Source organism: Panicum hallii, chromosome 9 (assembly GCF_002211085.1).
Source record: "Panicum hallii strain FIL2 chromosome 9, PHallii_v3.1, whole genome shotgun sequence".
Classification (NCBI taxonomy): domain Eukaryota; kingdom Viridiplantae; phylum Streptophyta; class Magnoliopsida; order Poales; family Poaceae; genus Panicum; species Panicum hallii.
In genome coordinates this window covers 67,205,228-67,226,828 of record NC_038050.1, presented here as the reverse complement: position 1 = coordinate 67,226,828, position 21,601 = coordinate 67,205,228, and the positions used below count along the sequence as shown (strand labels likewise).

Genomic DNA, 21,601 nt, shown 5'->3' with positions numbered 1-21,601 from the left:
CGAGTTTTGACGGAAGCTACGGCTACGTCTATGTTTCATCGACTTCTTGCTATAAGTTTTGACGGAGGCTACGACCACGTTCATGCTTTATAAGAATCGACTTTCACCATGACCTTTGATGGTCGTTTGCGATGATGATCGCATTTTTCCCAACAAGTTCGATCCGTTCGATTGGTTTATACCTAACTTGTTGGACGGGCTCACATGAGGAGCAATTTCGACTACGCCCAGAGTCGTTGCACAGAGGGTAGTTTTGATTTCTTGCCATAAGCACGGTAGTCACGCGACGATGCTCGCGTTCTTTCCTAACTAGTTAGACTTGCTCGTTTGGGTTATACCTAACTTGTTGGATGGGTTCCTACTCGGAGCTAATTCGACTAGTTCCAGGGTCGCTGCACCCTGGGTAGTGTCTACTACTTAGCCTTTGAACTTGGATGATAATTCAGTTAAGGCACATACAAGTAGAGACATTAAATAAATATATTTATATATATATATATACAAGAAAATGAGTACTTGTTTTTACATCTTAATCCTGTAGTACACTTTTTACTATCTGTTCTGCTACAAGTTGGGCTTCCTGGAGGTACTCGTTGAATTGTTCTTCAGAGCGCTCCGCAGCCACACCCTGCGCGAACGCTTTTAGTCCAGCTTCTGGCCAAAAGGATTTTACAAAGGAAAGAGCATGGCTAACACACGCGATCGGGGCTTCGGTGAGGAAACTGAGGACCTTCTGTGGCACTCCGAGAAGTCGCTCCAGCAAGGGCCGCTCGCCTGCTTCGCCGTCCTCTTGTGGGTCCACCATGTCCACAAGCTTCTGGGCAGCTCCCCTGAGGTCCTCCAGTTCCTTTCGCCACTGCTCCTTCTCCTCGCCTAGCGTCTTGATCTGCTGAAGGCAATCAGCGAACTGTTGTTCAGTGTCGGCGATTACCTTCTGCAGCTTCTCGACATCATCCGTACGGCGATACAACATATTCTTCACGTCAGTAAGCATCTCTTCTTTATTTGTTAAGATTTTCCTAAGCTCTGCGGTGAAGATATTTTCAGAATCCAAAATAAATTGTTAAGTGAAAGTACTCGAGGGAAGAAAGGGCTTGCCTTGGTGCGCCTTCTTCGGTTCTTTGAGTTGCTCCTGGAGCTCGGAGTTGGTCTTCTCGAGATTGCGGAGATCGTTCTTGAGGAGCCACGTTTCTCGAGTCCGCTCTAGCTTCAGCTTGTCAAGTTCTCTCTGAAGATAACCATTCTTCGTCAGCTCTTCGGATATGCGTTTTACCTTGGCAGCGAGCTCCTGGTGGCCACTCACGACTGCTTTCAGTTTTTCGGTCTTCTTTTGTGAGTGCTTGATCACATCCTGCATAAGGGTGAAGATTAAGACAAGCAACTCGACAACATATACTGGCCGAGGAGTTATCATGCCTTACCAGGGTAAAATTATACATCTCTTTGAAGATCTTCTTGAAGTATCGTATGTTGTTGTCCATCAAGATCGGATCATCCACCAGATCTGTGGTGATGATGTTCTGGTATCCGCTCCCGACCACCAAGACATCTCCAGGGCTCCCGGAGGTCCCTGCGGCTTCTTCAGAAGATGGTTGTTGGGCTCCTACAAGTTAAGATGCATTCAATACATAATGTTTGTGGTCTAAGCAGCTAGCCATGGGCGGTCAGACACTTACCTGTGCCATCTGCAGGAGCGGCTTCAGTGGCCTCGACTTGTTCTTCACCACCAGCTCTGGCTTCGGCTTGCTGGGGCTTGGGGGGTGGCAGGCCGGGCAGTGTTGTGTCCGCCTCGGGGGCTGGCTCCTTGGGCGTGGGCTCCTCTGGGGCTGGTAGCTCAGGGGCTGGGGTAGCTGCGACAGGTTTTGCCTTGTGCCTCATGTCACTCGCAGACCTATGGAAGCAGAATCAGTTATATTATTACACAAGTCGAGCAGAACAGGATGTTCACTATGCAAGACAAGATCTATACTTACAGCGAAGACTTCTTCATGACCGCTTTCTTTACTTTTAGAGCCTGTGGTGTTTCAACCACGGTACTCGTTGCTGGTGGCGGGGTCACACCAGCTGGTGGCGCGGTGCCCACCACGGCAATGGTCACCGTCCCTCTTGAAGTAGTCGACGGGTCCGTCCCAGCGGTTTCTGCGGCTTCATCCGCTGGGACATCATTCCCAGCAAGTCCGGTCTCGGCCACCTCTTGGCGCTTGGGTTCAGGAGAAGAAGTAGAGAGACTGCACAAAAGATAGTGTCAGCATGCATCAATTCCGATATTTGACAATTCAACAGGACAACAACTTCATACCTGGAGGATTCGACTACATGTGCCTTTCGTTTGCGCACAACCCGACGGCCCCATGGGACCGAAGGCAGTGTTTCGGCCAACTCCACGGATGGTCCGGGGGAGTTGTTCCTTCTCACCTTTCCTTCAGTTTTCCTCTCCGCCGGGGGGCTCTCGCTCTCAGTGGACTTGCTGCCGGGCTGAGCCTCGGCTGCTTGAGCCCTCTTCGCTTCGGCTGTGGCGCTGGGGAGAAGGTGGTCCGGTCGAGGGATGTCGGGTTGCGGTGGATAGCTCCGGTACAACTCTGTGTGTCCCTGCAGAAGATTTTCAGTTAGCAGTGGCAGAACGACATCACTGGTTTTAAACAAAAAGTAGTCGAATACTTACCGGTTTCGGAGGATTCTGCGCAAAAAACAACTGCGGGACATAGGGAACGGCGTCCACGTCCAGCACCACTCGCCTGACCCGGATGAGTGCGACGTCGTCAGTCAATTCTTCTGCGCACATCCGAGAGGGATCTTCAGCGCCTATGTACTCGAAGCCTAAAGTGTGGCGTTGTTGGATTGGCTGGATCCGGCGCTTGAAGAAAGAAAACATTACAGACGCTCCGGTCACTCCTATTTCTTTGTGAGCTGCTATGATGGCTAGCAACTCGTCGACTTGGTCCAGATCTGCTCTGGAGAGTTCGGTGTTCCACTCTGGCCTCACGACAGGGGGTTTGCCGGATTTTTCAGGAAGCTGGGGGGCATGGTTTTCGATGTAGAACCACTTCCATCCAGGAATGTTGGAGGGAAATTTATAGGAAAGGTACCTATCGCCGACTTGCTGTCTAAGCTGGATGCCGGCGCCCCCTATAACGGATAGGTTTTTGGCTGTGGGCTGTGGCTTTACCCGGAAAGGAAGCGGAAAAAATCCCAATGGGGTTCGATTCCGAGGAAAGCTTCACAGAAATGGATGAAGATGGCAACATGGCAAATGGAATTCGGGTTGAGGTGATGGAGCTCAAGCCCGTAGAAATAAAGAAAGCCTCGGAAAAAAGAGTAAGAGGGGAGGGCCAGACCCCGTTCGGCAAAATGGTAAAATGTGACGATTTCGTCTGCATTTTCCATGGGGAAAGATTCACGAAAAGAGGGGCGCCAGCTGACAAGACTCTTATCTTGGAGCAAACCCTCGGAAACAAGTTTTTCGAGATCGTTGTTGGAACACTAACTGTGCGTCCACTCGCCAGACGGCGGCTGCGCCTCCTTCTTCTTCCCATCCTTCTCGTTGGATCTCTTGGGTGCTATTTCTTGATCCGCTCGCCACGAGTTGCTCGGGAGCTGTGGAGAAAGGGGCAGAGGGATTTGGTTGGATTGGGGCTCTCCAAGAAGGTGAAGGCGGGGTGCGGCTCTGTTTGGGGAATTTGGAAAGTTCTTGGCGGATTGCAGATTGGAAGCACAGATTTTACTTGGTGTTACCGTGGGGTTAAATAACCAACGGCCAAATACAGTTTTACTGTTTCGAAGTTCAAGAGTCGTTTTGGAGAATATTCGGAAGATGAGGGGTCGTTTGGTGGATTGTTTAGATAAAATGTTCGATTAACCATTTTTTCAGGGTTAATTGTCCCAAAAAAGAGGTTTTTCGAATTCCAGATCTAACTTCCATCATTCGTACCATCACACCAGTTATTTACCATGGAAATATTTTTTTTCACTGCATGCCACGACTTTTGGATCCTTATTTCCAAACCTGAAAGATTTGGATTCAAGGCTCGGGGGTCCGGGATACGTGGCATCGACTACTTATTTTTTTTAATTTATTTAAAAAGTAAGTAAGGAAGATTCAAGACTAATATGACTCTCAGTCTGATTCTCCGATTCAACCTAAGGCTCGGGGGCAACTCCATATGGAGTGCGATTTTTCAATCGCACGACATACCAAAGAAGTAATTCGGGGCATGAGCACCTCATAGCTTCGATGCAGCCAAGAAAGTACTCGAAGAAGAACTTCAAGATGGAGCTTCAAGAGAAGCCGAAGACTATTTCGAAAGTACTCGAGAAGCCTGCAGTACTCAGCTACGAAGAGCTCGGGGGCTTGTCAGACCCGGGGCTACGGGACTGTGTACATAATGTAGTTTAAACGGGATTAGAAGATAAAAAGCCTGCCTTATCTCTTATTTATGTTATTTTCTACTCGTATGAGTAGGAGATAAAGCTAGTCGGTACAGAAGGAAACTACTCGAGTTATACTCGGGTACGATTCCTTGGCTAATATTGGGCTACGATTCATGTAACCTTGACCTTCCGGATATATAAGGGGGGCAGGGACCCCTTCAAAACACAACAACTACAACATCTACACCCAAGACAATACAAACCACCATACAGGACGTAGGGTATTACGCATCTCGCGGCCCGAACCTGTCTAAGTCTCGTGTTCCTTGCACCTTCGAGTTCCTGATCTTGGCGTCTCCTCACCTAAACTTACCACCTTGGGTATACCCCTCGGTGGGCAGCCGGTAAAACACCGACAGCGGGTACCGCACCCGACCTTAAAATTACATTTTTACCCGTCCTAAGAACTTTTTTTTATAATGTAATGCATGTCGTCTCCTCCTTCGATGCCTCGACGCCCTAACGCGCCGCCACTGTACCCCACCCCTCCTCGTTGCCTCCTTCCTACACCGTCAAGGTGAGTAGACTAGAAATTTTTTATCAGTGGTGACTAAAATTTTAAATTAGTGTTTATTAGATTCTTTTCCTATAAATTCTTGATTAGTGGTGAGTAGTGCATTAGACTAGAAATTCTTGATTAGTGGCATTAGTATTCATCATATTCTTTCCTAGAAACTCTTAATTAGTGATGAGTAGTGGTTATTAGTGCATTGGACTAGAAATTCTTGACTAGTGGCATTAGTATTCATTAGATTTTTTCTAGAAATTCTTGATTAGTGGTGATCAGTGCATTAGAATAGAAATTCTTGATCAGTGGCATTAGTGTTCATTAGAATTCTTCATAGAAATTCTTGATTAGTGGTGATTAGTTGCATTAAAAAGTTATGAGTAGTATTCATTAGATTTTTTTACCTAGCAATTCATGTATAGAAATTTTAGATATATATAATCATGTGGAGTTGTGGTGCCCGCAGTGGAGAATGGGTGACCGTCACGGTTCTATTGTGCCTCGGTCTCCAGGTGCTCATTTTTCAAATAGTTTTTTCACGTACGGCCACTTACCGCCAACAGAACAACATCTCTAATAGTAAGATACTTATTTTTTATAATTATTTTGTTTGCCAATGAATAATTGAATTTAATCTATATCTAATGTAGGCTATCAATCTTATTAGATAGCTCATAGATGTAGTAGAAAGCATTAGAAAATACAACTCCGGTGGTGTATTCAATGGCATTCAATGACATCTGGTGCACACAACATTATGCAATTAACTATCTCTAAAGATATATGTCCACGAGGTGACTGGTCCAGGATGATTCGATTTGTAGGAGTCGATACATCATCACCTATCAGATACACATTTGAAAGATCCGTCATTCAAGTATGCCTAGCCATCTAAGGAGAATGTGTATTTTTTTGCTAAACTTCTCATACTAACGCATAAAGACGCTTGAAAAGGTTGAACAAAAAGTGATAGCGAGTAGTGAGAGGTTTGTAAAAGAGAACCACAATAATATGATATGGAGTGTTATATTGAGCAATCATGTTATTTTCATCTTATAAAATTTTCAGTGTGCTATAGTTCTTTTATTAATCATGTTATTTTCATCTCCTTCGGAGTATGCCTACAACAAGCCTTGCGTTTTTGGAATTTGATGCTATTCTTTCTCAAACTCTTGAGACGATAGGGTGTCCTTGGTTCACTTTAGATTTTTTATCACACTACAGATGACAACCGGTAGGAATATATCAAATTTCATCCGGAGTGATACTCTAGTAATACGATATTGTTTACCATCTATAGAAAAGCACTTGGTCGTCTTTTGTAAGTAAGGAAGAGTGTGCTTATTCACACTCTAGTTTATATTGATGAGGTCCTAGGCTACAAAATTACAGTCTACTGAAACGAGATGTAACTTATATTGTTTGTTTATTGGAGACCTTAAGTGTTGATGTATGAACTTGTGATACTTATTGTATTAGAGATCTTTATTATTGATGTATGGACTATTGATTCTTATAATATATGAACTTTGAGAATAACAATATTGGTAAGAATAAAAAAACTCAAAATTTGATATGAAGAAAACTGAGATGTGGTAGGAAATAATCTTGCAGGGGACGGTCAATATCATCAGTTGTCCTGTATTTATAATGGCAGGTGAAGGCAAGACCCTGAAAATATCGTTTTAACCGCCCCCTACAAATATCGTTTTACCCATTCCTAAAAATATTTTTTAGTAATAGTAGCCAGCTCCCTCACATGAGCGTGGATATTATGCTTTATTATAACTTAATGCAACATTTCTTAAAAGAAATAATAATAATAACTTTATGCACCAGCTCAAGGAAAAAAATATGCATTATTACAATTTAATGCGCTTCACTAGTATGGACCAAAAATAAGCACTAAGTCTATCATTAAATAATGCAGTAAGCATATGCATTAAATATATATTATTGTAGGATGTGTTTGGTTAGATGATTTAGATCTGGACATGGTATAGTCAGCTCATAGTATTTGCCTAGGTGTACATATACGTTAGAGTGATAAATATGCATTATTGTAGGATGTGTTTGGTTAGGTGGATCTGCACTGGTTTGTATGGTATAGTCAGTTCATATTTGTCTATCCATTAGCCAAACTCTGATAATATAAAAACCTCCTCCTAGCCAGGCTTATCAAAAACGCTCCAAGAACGTTCCAGCGAAGCCAGGCTTATACAAGCCACTTGGCGCGCACACATAAAATCTATTCACCTCCCATTTCCAGTCCACCACTCATCCTCACCATCCTGCTTCCATCGCTGCCTCCCCTACTGCCTGACTCGACCTTTCCACCTGGCCTCCGCAACTTCTACACCTCTGTTGGCTTCTCCCATCCATGCTCCTCGTCCTGACATATGGAAATCACTCTAGAGTCTAGACCGGGGGCGAAGCCACATTATGTTTTCCTGGTGCCAGTGCACCATGATAAAAAAAAGCTTTCTCTACAAACATGCTCATATTTACTGTATAGTGTTTTTATTTATGTTCTCTGGTGCCCATTGAAACAGTGCACCATGGTAGTTTTGTCACCAGCTTCGACACTACAGTCCCAATGCTTCACGCCTATCTCTAACACAAGTAATTAATATTAACGGAGGTCTCTCTCCTCTCCATTAATATCATTTATTTTTCATTCATCATGGAGACACCATCCAATCTTAAGAATGTTCAGTGCACATGTTTTCGTTGTTGAAACTTGGTACGTATGGCATGCCGGACTTTTCATCTCTCCAATCTCTTTGTCATTTAATATAGTGTCACATAAGCTAAAATTTTAGTTGATGACCTAATTAAGGTTATAGAAACCATCCTATAACATTGACACTACCTTAAAAAAACTGCAATCTTTACGACCAATCCACATCATTAAATTTTGCGAAACATCACCTGCTCCCTCGTGCCATGTGGGCGTGGTATCTTACTATTACTTAGTTTTTTTAAGTCTCTACGTGAAGCCACCTAATATTCTAGTTGGACACTCTAAAAAATAGAGAAATTCTAAAAATTCTCATAAAAATCAGAAAAATCCAGCCATCAATCCAACAACTCTAATCATAATAGTCATTGAATCTGTTATCCTTCCTAATAAATTAGCCACCTCTATTATTATAAAAATAGACTAAAGTAACCCCTAAATATGTATCTAAATCGCCCATCTCTGCCATTATAAAAAAAATCTAAAGTAACCTCCAAATATTCGTATAGGTTACCCACCTATACCATTATAAAAATAACGTAAATAACCCTATAAATTTGCATATAAATTATTCAATTATATTATTAGTAAAGTAACCTCTAAATCTGAATCTAAATTATATAATTGTAACAAAATATTAAAGTGCACCAATACAAAAATCTAAATTACTATTTCTATTATTATTAATATATTATTTATGTTATTATTTATATAAAATCTATCCACAATACGTGTCACTATGTATTCATGTATGATGGAAGAGATAAGAATACCAATTTTCAAATAAATAGTCCAATTAAATATATATCAAACACACATGGAGGTGTGATGCAAATAAAATCTATTGTAACTAGATAATAATAAATATGTATTTTAAAGTATATTTTAGAATATTTAATAAATGAAGAGGGTGTGAGATAGATAATTATAATTTACAAATTTTATTTTTATATTAATTTTAATTAGCTCGTACCAGGGGGCCGACAACCCAACACATTACTGCCAAGCTGGCTAAACGGCCCAACACATCACTGTCACGCTGGCTTGTCGGCCAGCCGCTGTCCGATGAAAAGCCTGTCGGCTTCTGAACTACCGATACACAGATCTCTAGATTTGTAATTTCTTCATGTTGACATCTATTTCTACGATTTTTTATTAAAACAATATAATTTTTTTTAAAAATCCCACCCTTTCTGCCACAAGATTGTGGTCAAACCAACATGTCCTTCATATCTGCAAACAATTATTGCACATTTGTACTTTCAATCGCACTAATTGTATCTCGACCATACCACATACTGTATGTATTATTTAATATACGTGCATGCCTTCACATGAACAGCCGGACGAATTGGCTACTGAAATTGGGGGAAAAGGGATATATTTACTTTATCCAAGTAATGCTGTATCAGTACCAAGATGATGAAATACTGTACAATACACGACTGATTTTGCACACATAGCCATTTTTCAGCATAAACAAATTGAACATACAGATTTGCTGTACAAATAAATAGCAAAGAGGAAAAGGAATACCAGAACTTTTAAGCAACAGCAGCTCTCTTGCACTTGTATTGTTGTGCATAATATAGGAAAACCAGGAGATTAAGAGAGCTGAGGCCAGTTATCAGCCAGAAAAAACGGTCAAGATGGCCTTCATTTAAGTTATCAGGAATCCACCCCAATTGCCCATTTCGAGTCGTGAAATATGACACCAGGGTCAAGATGAACGAGCTGAGATAACTCCCGAGTGACACGGTAACAAGAGCAAAAGCTGAGCATAGGCTTCTCATGGCATCTGGTGACTGATTGTAGAAAAACTCAGCTTGACCAATTGATGTGAACACCTCCCCCACACCGACCAGCAAGTACTGAGGTGCCTGCCAAAGGATGCTCATAGGAACAGGTACCTTCTGATGGACCAGATCCTCTGACCTTGCGACCTGCAGACGCTTGATCTCAACTAATGCTGCAACTGCCACTGCAATTGTAGACACAAATAAACCGATTCCCATTCGTTGAAGCTCTGAGAAACCTCTCTCTTTTCCAGTGAATCGCCTGGCTATGGGCACAACTAATCTCTCATAAATTGGAACCCAAACAACAACACTGATAACATCTAAGGATGACAGAGTGGCTGGTGGAATCTTGAAAGAACCAATTCGGTTATTGAGGGTCATCCCCTGTTCTATGAACATTGATGAGTTTTGAGCACACACTGTGAAGAACACAATGCCTGTTGCCCAGATTGGAAACATCCTCAGCAATATTTTAAGCTCTTCAATTTGTGTGACTGTGCAAAGTCTCCATGGATCATGAGAACCATCACGTTCATTCCACAGAATGACGGCAGCTTTGTCGAGGAAACTGTTGAGGGGAGAGAACGTGTCAATTGAGACAGTATGCAAGTTTTCCATATGTACAAATCCTGTGTATGCTTACCTTCCGTGGTTCTGAAAAAGGCTGCTGTGTCCAGGATGTTCCAAGACACAAGCTTAAAAGCATGCATTGTCAGGACAAAAGTGTAATAAATGGAATCTGTATATGTTATATTTTAGTAAACTTTTATCTTTTCTAACTTAACAAATACGTGTTTTTATTTCCAAATATGTATCTAAACCACAACTTCTAAATGTTTTTTCCCTTAGTTGAGTAAAAGGAATAGATCTTACAAAGCAGAGTAAATGATTGTCAGTGATAACCAAGAAAAGTACCTGAATTCACTACTATGCTCCAGCTTACGACTCCCCTCGATTGCTGAACTCTTACCATCGAGCTCATAGAGAAGAGAGCTATCAACAGGCGAATCCACTTTTCGCTTGCGAGTTGCTGCCACAATTACCTGGTACGCTCTTGTAAGTGGGCTTCCTCCTGGTATCTGAAATCTATATATCTCTGAGCCTATAAAAAAGCTTCCAATAGCTAAAGCAATGAAAGAAGTAGGGATCCCAAATCCAATGCCATATCCATAATTCTCTTGTACCCAAATAAGAACAGTGCCAGAGATCAAAGAGCCAATATTTATGCAGAAATAAAACCAATTGAAGAAAGCGCCTTTCTTTGTTTTCTCAACTGGATCAGTATCATCAAATTGGTCAGCACCAAAGGATGAGACACATGGCTTAATACCTCCAGCTCCCAAAGCAATCATGTATAGTCCAACAAAGTATACAAGATACTGAGGTAAGGTCGGTTGTGGACAAATAGATCCAACACATTGAGGGGGCATGAAAGAAGGAACTGATGCTGAAAGTGTCAATGCTGTCATCCCCTTCATTAAATGCACATGAAGAAGTTGTTAGCATGGACTATCTGCAGGAGTAAGTGCTTAAGCAAGAGAAAAGACTCACATTTTACAGATAGGGCAAGATAAGTAGGTCCCTTGATGCATCATGAATATGTTTTCAATGAACTACCATGCCAGTAAATACGTGTAAAATAATAATATTACTTATATGCCATAATTCAACAAGATTTATGTGCAAATCTATCCAATCTTTTTTAAATTCTCAACCATGATTTAATTTTAGGGTGCCTAATACATGGACATGACACTAAGGCACAATAACGAGTTTCTTGTGATAAATGTACATTTGTAACTTACAAGAAAGTAAATAGTGGAGAAAACAGCAATAGTTCTGTACTTTCCCCAGTATGAATCTGCTAAGGTTGCTCCAATAAGTGGTGTGAGATAACAAGTTCCTTGCCAGGTTGTGAAGTTCCTTGCTGCAGAGACATTTCCTTCATGCAGTCTTGTTGAAAGGTAAGTGACCAAACTTTTTGAGATGCCATAGTAGGCCAAACGTTCACATACTTCAGTTCCTATCATATAACAGAAAGTCAATTTCCAATTGGACATGATATTAGATCTAGGTATGAAAAAACTTATGTTTCTCAAGTTTAGCACATTAGAGACAATTAGATTTACAAACACTACTAAGCTCAAAAATGCTTATTGCTGAACAAAGGTTTCCTCTTAAACCAGTTGCATATTAGAAACAAAGAAGTCAGTTGGACATGATTCCACAAATAAGTTTACATTGATAATGATCGCTCAACTGGTTTTCATTTCAAGAAAAAATAATATGTTCATGCTATTTCTCAGTGGAAATCTCTGACTGAATTCTTACCAAGAATCAATGAACACGCTCTCCAGTTCCCAGTGTTATGTTTTAAAATAGGAGAACCTCTAAAGTCAACTGACCCATCACCTGTGTACTCAGCAAGATCCTGTGCACAAAATAAAGTTGTTTAAATTTATTTGTAAACTGTTTGACAGATGGGTGCTTCCTACAGCATCATCAAAATCATAAAGCAAAGGGAACATAGAACACAGACTACTGAAAGAAACAAAAGAAAAAAACTAGCAGATAAATTTTGTAGGAATTAGCATTCTATAGTTGATCACAGTCTACCATACCTGTCAACTATGACCAACCCTCGAGCAGTTTTACAATATGTTGAGCAGAGAATGTGTCGAGCATGACAGTTCTCAGGATCAACAGAAGATGCTGTCCTCAGTGTCCTTGCTAGGTGTCCATGACTCTACACTGTTCTTATATAGTTACTTCTCAACCCAAAAATCTAACTCATCATGTGCTTCATTAGTTGTTCATCGGTAGATAATTCCACCACTGTTGCTAATGTTAGGAGAACTACTCCAGGCAAAACGAGGAGAAATTTCCCTTTATATCAAATGGAAAGATTTCCTCCAAGAATTATCTCAGGATATCATCATTACTCCAGAATGCATGTGCATTCTGAACACACAGATAACTTAGAAGTTAGAACTTCCAACTTGATTGAGTTGAAAGCATTTATTATATCCACAAGGTGAAACATATCACATCTCCACGAGGTAGCTCTTTATATATTTTAACATAAGTATATAAAGTTAAAATATATAAAGAGCTACCTCGTGGAGATGTATTGTAACAATGATGCTAACTCTTTTAAAAAAACAATGATGCTAACTTCGATTCCATGAACTATCTAAATTTCAGATCCCTCTTTACTCGTCTAACCTCACTTCACCAAGTAAGTTTTTTTCCCTAAAAATGGTCAAGGAACCTTTATTGTTGGTGTTCCAACAGAAATAAAAAAAAAAATTGGTCCATAATTAGGTTGGTAACTGCCTCTCAATGTGAATTGTCACTTTAAGTTTGAACAGTTGTTCACTACAGATATCCTCTTTTACTGTTTCTGAAATTTTGCTGCAGCTATAGTTGACAAATATATATTTTGCAAGAGCATAAACTAGTAGGGAACTATCCACAGTTGATTAATGGCTATATGATAACAATTATTTCAATTTTAGTTAATAATCAGAAATAGCATGCTGACCAATATTTTGATTGCAAAGCAAAGATTTTCTTCTGCAGAGGGTAGATTTTGAAGTTGAATAACCAAACTGACAGTGACAAGAATCGATAAACGGGTCTAAATCATTCACGTTTCAGTCAAACATGTATAACCCATTCCACTCCAACTGTTTCAATCAAGGTTTTGTAGAAAAAGAAATTCAATACCAGTAAACTTAAACATCAGAGCTCTCAAGCAAAGCAACATCAGCATATCTTGTACTTATAAGTAAATTAAGTTTCTGGAAAATTGATTTGTTTCACCTCCACAAGTAACTTTCACAAGTCAATGGATCTATAGTCCTTAAAACAGTGGCGTGTTGCAATCTAATACATCCAATCCATGATTCCAAGACGTATCCTGTTTTTTCCATTTGTTATCCAGCGTGCACAAGGAATTCCGGATTCTACAGCTGAAGTCTGAACCTTTCCCCGTTTCCCTTGTAGGCTTGTATTTTCCTTTAAGATGACTATTCAATTTTGCAACCCACCAAATAAAAAAGCACATGCCAATCAATTCAAAGGTCTACACGATGCCAAGAATCCCAGGAACTGAGCAATCGGAGTATCATTTCCTCCTCCTCACTCTCGCGATTCTGGCCAATTTAAGCATTTGCACTCAAGCTGAATTTAACTAAAAGAAGAAACTAAAGAGTACTAGAAAAGAAACCCTACGGAATACGGGTTCTTGAATCGTGGTGGAAGAAACAATCAGGAAAAAGAACAAGATCTCCATACAGAAATGGATGAAGTACCTCCGGCTCCGTCGCGCGCACCAGCAGGTTCTGCCGCCGCGCCCCCTCCGGCGACGACTCCATGAATGCAGCTTCTGAAGCCTTGGGAGATTGTCCCCTCCTGGAGGAAGATAGAACTTCGAGTTTTGAAGGGTGATCAGCGATTGCTTCTTTGGTAGCTGCTGCTGCTGCAACTAATACTAATTCCCCGAGCAGAGACGACGAGGCAACGAGCTCATCGTTTGAGTTTTATAATGACCTGGCTGCCATTTAGGTCCGGCAGAGTCGCCAATTCTATTGGAAGTTCACAAGGAAATGCTTGCCGGCGATATTACATCCATGTCCTCTTAAAACTATGTAACTGCAAAAGTGTTGAACCTTTGGAGCACAGTTCAGTGTTCAGGCTATTTTAATTCTGTACGGAGTATCTACTAATTGGTTAGGGTAATTCCTGCAACTGTGGTACTATAATAACTTTAGATAAAACTACTGTTAAGATATAATTATTCATTATATACAGGTTTTTGATATTCAATTGATGCATACACCAATGTGATTTTTATGTCGGTACACAATTAATGTCGACTTAAGCTTCAAGAATAAGCCTTACTAGCTCATGATAGGAGTGATGGCGATACCATTCTCTTACCTTAGAAACCATCAAGAATAAGCATGCTTCCTCTTATTTTTAATCCGTATATACATGATCACTAATATGAATATCCCTATGAATATGAATGTGTCTCACTTTATGTAAATTCAATCTTATCGAGCCCTCTCGCGCAATAACTTCTCTTCTGCGGTGCCTCCCTGTGAATTTGCATTTAGCGCCGTGCGGCCACGCGTCAGGGAGAGCCCCTCGAGCTACTGGATTGGATAGGCCATTGCTGCCAAGAAAGGCGTGGGCCACAAGAGGACGACGGCGATTTCAGGCAGTAGGTGGTTGGTTTTCTCCTTGGTTCGTGCTGTTCAGCTACTGTCGGGACTCGGCACTTGGTAGGAGTCCATGGTTTCCTTTCCTATGCATTAGCAATTAGCACAAGTCCACGGTTCTCTATGCAACAACGCAGCCTTCACAGCACTTAGCAGAGCTATTTTGCTGTGAAGAGAAACAAGTGTGCACCAGACCTGCATATTAATCATGATGTACATGAAGAGAAATTTAGTCAATTTTTCTTTAGTTACAGGGATAAGGGGTAAGATACCCGATCTGTTGGATTGTGCATACGGACGGGGATCCTTTTGTCCTAGTCCTGGAACTGTAAAACACCTGATGTCCTGATGCCATCGGATCAGTCAAGTACTTTATAAGATGCACTGAAAAAAACAAATCATGAATTTTCACCACGGAAACAATGTACGTCATCAAAATAGAACGATGTGAGGACCCGACACGATGCATCCGAGGAGAAAACCTACCCCGTTCCGACTTCATGGTCGCTTGATTCGCAAATAACTTCAGAGCTTGCACGGTTGAGAATTATGGGTAGCAAAATCAATATTGAAACACACAGAAGAAAAAGGCCGAATGCAGAATCAGACGGCACTCGCTAAAGAAGGGTAAATTTTTTTTAAAAAAAAGCGGTTCATTCACATGAAATTGCTTAATGCAAAAGTCCTTGAATTTTGTGGTGACATAACTATATCAATTTTCGAAAGGATACTACGGCTGTGTTTGGTTTAGCTATGAGCTGTGAAAAAGCTGCTGTGAACTTTCTGCTGTATAAAAGCTGCTGTGAGCTGATAGCTGTGAAAAAGCTGAAAGTCGTTTGGTTCACCCTGCTTCGAGAAAGCTGCTGTAATACCTTTGAAACCCTGATTTGCCTCATTCCATCCAAAACCAGTCGCAGCATTCTTCAATTCCATGAACTGTGTGTAATCTTTTTTTCAAATTGTCCAATTTATTCTTCAATTGTGTCTTTACTAATTTCACTCCACACCTTGCTAAAAACTTGTCCTCCATATTCTTCCAACCATTTCTAGTGAAACAACCTCCAGGTCTATTCCCAGCTAAAATCTCCTCCTTGCAGATATCAATCAAGTGCTTCACATTTATATTGTCTCAAACTGCCTTCTCAGCCATACTTTAGTAAAGATAAACAATAGTTGCATTAGAAGGTCCTCTATCCAAACCAGTCACCACCAACAGCATACACCAACAGCATACAGTAAAGAACTTCCAAAGAATACATGCATAAGAGGTATACTGAACTTGAAAAGAATACATGCTGTAAAAGGAACTTAAAGTACACTCTGATTGAGAAACAACATGCCTTTCTGGTATGTTTTGCATGATGGCACAGATATTCCATTACTACATATGCTTGTTTTTGTATTGTTATATTGTAGGTACGAGATCCCAGATGGGCATGAAATCTTGGACAAGGTTAGTAGTTGATAACTTCATTCTTCATGAATTGTTTTCACAAACTGTAACTATGTACACCTAACTCTCAAAGAACTCCAACTCCTCGGATAAGTTTCACGGAACTGCAACTACTCAAAGCCTTAATTTCACATTCTTCCTACGACATTTTGCAAGGGCTCACACATGTCAGCCATACAAGTTATGTGTAGACATATGGGTCTATATAGAATGTTGTAGGTTCGAACTAGTGGCAGAATTAGCTAAGTTATGTGAAACTGAACCTAGAAGTTAGGTGTAGCATTTTGTTAGTCAAACGCAAATAGTTGTACTTCTATAAAATTAACTCTTACATTATTATTATTTTCTTAACTATCCATTACTTTTTTATTTGAGTAACCAACTCTGAATGATGAATTATTTCTTGACATACTAGTTTGACCCGAGGGTTCCTGCCGGTTGCAATATATACCTCTTAATAATTCGTAGTCGTTTGGATGAACATACTGTGACCATTACAATTCTGATGAGTAAATCATGCTTCAATTTCCTTTGTCAGTCATAATCATAGACTTAAAAATATTATAAGAGTGACGCCAATTTCTCTTGAGAAGTTCCAAGATCAAAAGAATAATTCTAAAGTAATTTATTTCATAATAGCAGATACCTTGCCGGGGGCGGGGGGAGGGCGGCGCCGGGGCGGGGCCGCGCCGGGGGGGGGGGGGGGCGGCGCCGGGGGCGGGGCCGCGCCGGGGGGGGGGCCGCGCCGGGGGCGGGGCGGGGCGGGGGGAGGGCGGCGCCGGGGGAGGGGGGCAGCACGGGGCAGTGGCGGCGTCGGGGTGGAGAAGGGGAAAAGAACGAAGGGGATAAGGAAAAAGAAACGAATCGGTACGTGTGTAACGAGTGGCAGTGGGTAATTTTAGCGACTTCCGATCGCCCCCAACGCAGGAGAAGCAGGTGGCCGGCTGCTTCGCGATTTCCAGCTGTGGAAGCAGGTTGCGGTGGGAAAAGCGGATACAGAAACACGTTGGTTGGTTTGGCTTCTACTTTTTCACAGCAGAAGCAGGGTACAGAAGCAGAACAGATTTCCACCTCGAGCATCTGCAACCATTGTACCTCAGATGTGAGTAAACCAAATCCTCCAGAAATTGTTACTCCTTATTGTAACTTAGAATGCCACGGTCAACAAAACTCAGGAAGCCTTCTTGCATTTGTACCTCATGGCATAGAACACAAATGTTAGCAGATTCAAGAAGGACAATCCAGCCATCATCCAGAAGAATCTATCCAAATGCCCTCCGTTCAAGTTATCAGGTATCCACACCGGACTTCCTCCTCTGGCTGTGAACACAGGCACAAGAGAAAAGGTGAACGAACTAAGGTAATTTCCGACCGATATGTTAGCATTCGAGAATGCCAGACATATGCTCCTCATAGCTTCAGGTGATTCCTCGTAGAAAAACTCGTTTGACCCAATGAGCGAGAACACCTCGCCCGCACCGATCAGAAAGTATTGGGGTCCTTGCCATAAGATGCTCATTGGAGCAGCCACATTCTGGTCCACCAAGCCTTTGTCTTGCAAGATCTGCAACCGGTTGCTCTCCACCATTGCTGCTGACACCATTGAGAGTGTGGAGAAAAATAAACCGACCCCCATCCGTTGCAGAGGGGTAATGCCATTAGCCATGCCAGTGAATTTTCTGAACACTGGAACAAGGATTCTTTCGTAGACTGGAACTAGTGCAAGAACGGTAATCACATCAACAGATTGGAAGGATGCTGCAGGTATTGCAAACGAGCCAATGTGTTTGTCCATTACCATCCCTTGTTCAATAAACGTTGAAAACATCTGTACCAGAACTGTAGTAAATAAAACCATTGTAGCCCAGATAGGGAGCATCCTGATCAAAATCTTGAACTCCTCCACTTGAGTAACAGCACAGACCTTCCATGTATTAAGCAGGCCAACAGATTCACAATCGGTGGATGTCACAATTGCAGCTTTATCAAAGAACCTAAGAGAAAAGGAAACAATATTATTACCTTGCTAACTGAAGAACTCTAAATACTTAAATAAATGAGTGAGAATATCAACTTGTACTAATCACCAACAGAACCAAGGACACACAGGCAACACTTCTTTGGCGAAGGTTAGGAACAATTTGCTAAAAAAAATTTCAATTTTAACTTCTGTGACTTGTTCATCGCAATCCAGGGGTGGACCCAGAATTGGTGCTGGGCCCAGGCTGAAGTGAACATGTCTCTTGGGCTAAGGCTGAGTCCAGTGGTGGGGGAGATATCGTCCCGCCACATCAGCTCTCACCCTCACTCTCACCTCACTCTCATCCCACCTCTCCAATGCATAGACTATTGTGCCAGCTCTCACTTCTCTCTTCTCCACGTCAGCTTTTCTTTTCCAAATTTAATTACTTCAACCTCCACGTGGACCAATAGAAACGCGCCACGTCACTCCCGCCCCACCCCTCTCGCCCGACGCCAGCGCACCGCCTCGCTACCGCCCGCCTACCGCCCTCGCACGCCTGGCAACGCGGGCGAGAGCGGGGCGATAGCGCCCGCTCCCGCCCGGCAGTAGTGCTACCGCCTTCTCTCTCCCTCTCGCCTGCCTCTCACCTCGCTCTCGCCTGGGCTGGGGCGACAGGGGGGCGGTACCGCCCCCCATTGGCACCAGAGCTGGCTTCCTGGGCATTGTTTTAGTACAAGGGAGCATATGGGCTAGACCCAGCCTGCCCCCCCCCCCACCTCACCCCACCCCCGGGCCCTAGATCCACCCCTGTCGCAATCATTGGTAATGCTTGATAAATTGCCTCATAATCATCTACCAAACAAATCAGTATAAACTTTAAGGTTCATCAAATAAAACAAGAGTTCAAGTTTCGCATAATGCTAGCTATGTGTCAGAATAATAATTGTGGAAATAATTTTTACTTGCCTAAATTAAAACTTCATTGCTACTAAAGTGGAATTATCAGGAACCCACAGGATTTAATTCACTTATAGAGCTCAAGTATTGATTGAACCAAAGGGGAATAAAGGTTTATCAAAACTAAATATAGCTCAAAATCAGGACAATCATTGTATTACACCCTGTTGATATACAAGTGATGCAAAAGACATGGCTCATACATGATGTGCAAATTAAAGAAAATTTGTCATTTGTTGAAATACAAGTGATGCAAAACGCTCATACAGGACAAACAAATAAAAGAAAAGACAAATGCTTTCTGTATAAACTCCAACACATCCATTAATTTGTACTGCTCTAGAATTTACCCAGTGCGCAAAAAAATCATTTTATGTATCACATAAATTCGCCATATCATCAGAAAAATCAATAATCATCAAGCTTATATCAAAATGCAAACACATATAAATGCATCAATGTAGGTTAGGGGGAAACTAAGAACAGGGTATTACTCAAGTCCAGTTGTGTGCTCCAATTTCCGGCTTCCTTCAATTGCTGAACCTTGCCCTTGAATCTCATAAAGAAGTGAACAATCGCATGGCAAGTCTTTATCGAAGTTGAGAGTGGCCACAACAATAACTTGACACATTCTCACAAAAGGGCTACCTCCAGGTTTTTGAAATCTATACAGACTAGAGCCCAAGACAAAACTACCTAAACCTAAAGCAACAAATAGTGCAGCTATGGAAAAACCCCAGAGCCAACCTTCATGGTCTTGGATCCACACAATAATAGTCCCCGAGATAAGCGCACCAGCATTGAGTGTGAAATGGTGCCAATTGAAGAAAGAGCTCTTTTTGGTTCTCTCCTCCTCATCGGTATCATCTGTTAGCTAACTTAAGCCTTGACACGTAGATTAGCTGCATGCATTAGTGGTCACGTTTCTGTTTCCTGCATGCGCGCGCGAGCTCCGGATTGTGGACGCCGTGCACGCCATGGCGAGGATAGCTCGCGCACGCCAGGGCTTGCGGGAAAGGAGCGTCGTGCGAGCGTGGGGATGAACGCAAAGTACCGCACGACGCGAGCCAATCTCGGACGCTCTGTTAGTCCTTCATTTCCCAGCATGGTTCCCTTCTATAAATGAGAGAAGAAAAACCCGAAAAGGCTGCAGCTTCATCGCAGCACAAAATCCACTTGTGTTCGTGTCCAGTTCGCGTTGTGTTGAGTTCGCCCGTATGGTGTTTGGCCGTTCTCTGGCGTTCCGGCGTTCGTCAGGTCCAACATCATCAAATTGATCAGCACCAAAGGATGTAACACAAGGGTTCTGTCTACCATACCCTATAGCAACCATATACAAGCCAAAAAAGAATATCGTGTGCTGAGATGAGACTGTATCTGTCCAAGCAGGCCAAACTTGTGGATTAGTAGAGATCGACAAAGATACTGCTGACAGGACCAATAACATCATTCCCTACAGAGATACAATAAGAAACAGTTGTCAAAGAATATGTTAAGTTTGCTCATGTTTCAGATGGATATGTATATCACAATTCACAAGAGCAGGCATGTGACCAGAAGTTCCCAACTTTGAGAATCCAAATTGGTTTTATTGTCCATCCATCAAAATACAACTACATTGTTTAACCAAAATAAGGTTTCGATTCGTCACATATATTTAGGAACAAGATATTCTTTTTGTATTATCCATCCATCATGAATGTATTTTTTGCAAGGAAAAATCTTCTTCTTTGTAAGTATTGCACACGTACACAGTTGAGTTACTTTTAGCACTTACAATAATGAAGATTGTGACGAAGATCAGAGCTGTCCAGTACTTCCCCAGATACGAATCAGCAATAAACGCTCCAACCAGATGTGCAAGAAAGGTAGTACCTTGCCAAGGTGAAACATTCCTTGCAGCAGCCACATTTGTTTCATGTAGGACTTTTGTGAGATAACTCACTAGGTTTTTTGAAATTGAAGAAATGGCCAGGTACAAGCAGAATGAACAAACTGCAGCAGTATATTGAGTTTCAGGTAGAATCTTGTATCAAATAATGAACATATCCATAAAAAAACTATTTTGAAATTTAATAAAATTTCACAGTTTCACGTCCTACTTGTCTTCCAAATAAAAGGCTAATTAAACATTGGCACTTTTCATACTAACCTATGGTTAAAGAGGAAGCCTTCCATTTTCCTGTATGTTTCTTGGAAGCAGGATGCCCACGGATGCAAACAGATCCATCACCAGTGCATTCTAAAGTATTCTGCATATCACAGTTAAAACAGTAGCTAAAATGGTAGTCCTACCTGTCTAATTTTGAGACAGATGCTGTAAAAGATAAAAGATGTACATTTATGCAAGGTAATTGAAATTATTTTATTCTTTGGAGAACACAGGGAATCAACTAAGATAAGAGTGGTCAAACTAATCATAAATAAAGAAACAACTTAACACAGAACTATAATAACTAAGTGCTAAGCAGTACCAAAAGGCCAGTCACAAGACAACAGCATGGTATCATTTGATGTAATTAAAT

At 41.6% G+C, this 21,601-nt stretch overlaps 2 protein-coding genes across 2 annotated transcripts; both read right to left on the bottom strand.

The window, feature by feature from the left end:
• Nucleotides 1-9,040: 9,040 nt before the first annotated feature.
• On the bottom strand, nt 9,041-14,038 carry LOC112878184 (protein NRT1/ PTR FAMILY 8.3-like). Its single transcript, XM_025942609.1, has 5 exons — nt 13,792-14,038; nt 11,807-11,906; nt 11,281-11,498; nt 10,391-10,947; nt 9,041-10,043 (listed from the first exon to the last, which is right to left on the bottom strand). The coding sequence occupies exons 1-5, from the start codon at nt 13,852-13,854 to the stop codon at nt 9,221-9,223; spliced, it is 1,761 nt and encodes a 586-aa protein (XP_025798394.1). The 5' UTR covers nt 13,855-14,038; the 3' UTR covers nt 9,041-9,220.
• A 3,289-nt stretch (nt 14,039-17,327) lies between these two features.
• LOC112877591 (protein NRT1/ PTR FAMILY 8.3-like) lies at nt 17,328-21,357 on the bottom strand. The gene is made up of 5 exons (XM_025941932.1): nt 21,229-21,357; nt 20,854-21,071; nt 20,341-20,529; nt 19,571-19,950; nt 17,328-18,150 (listed from the first exon to the last, which is right to left on the bottom strand). Exons 1-5 carry the CDS (start codon nt 21,332-21,334, stop codon nt 17,328-17,330), a joined length of 1,716 nt encoding a protein of 571 aa, XP_025797717.1. The 5' UTR covers nt 21,335-21,357.
• Nucleotides 21,358-21,601: the final 244 nt, after the last annotated feature.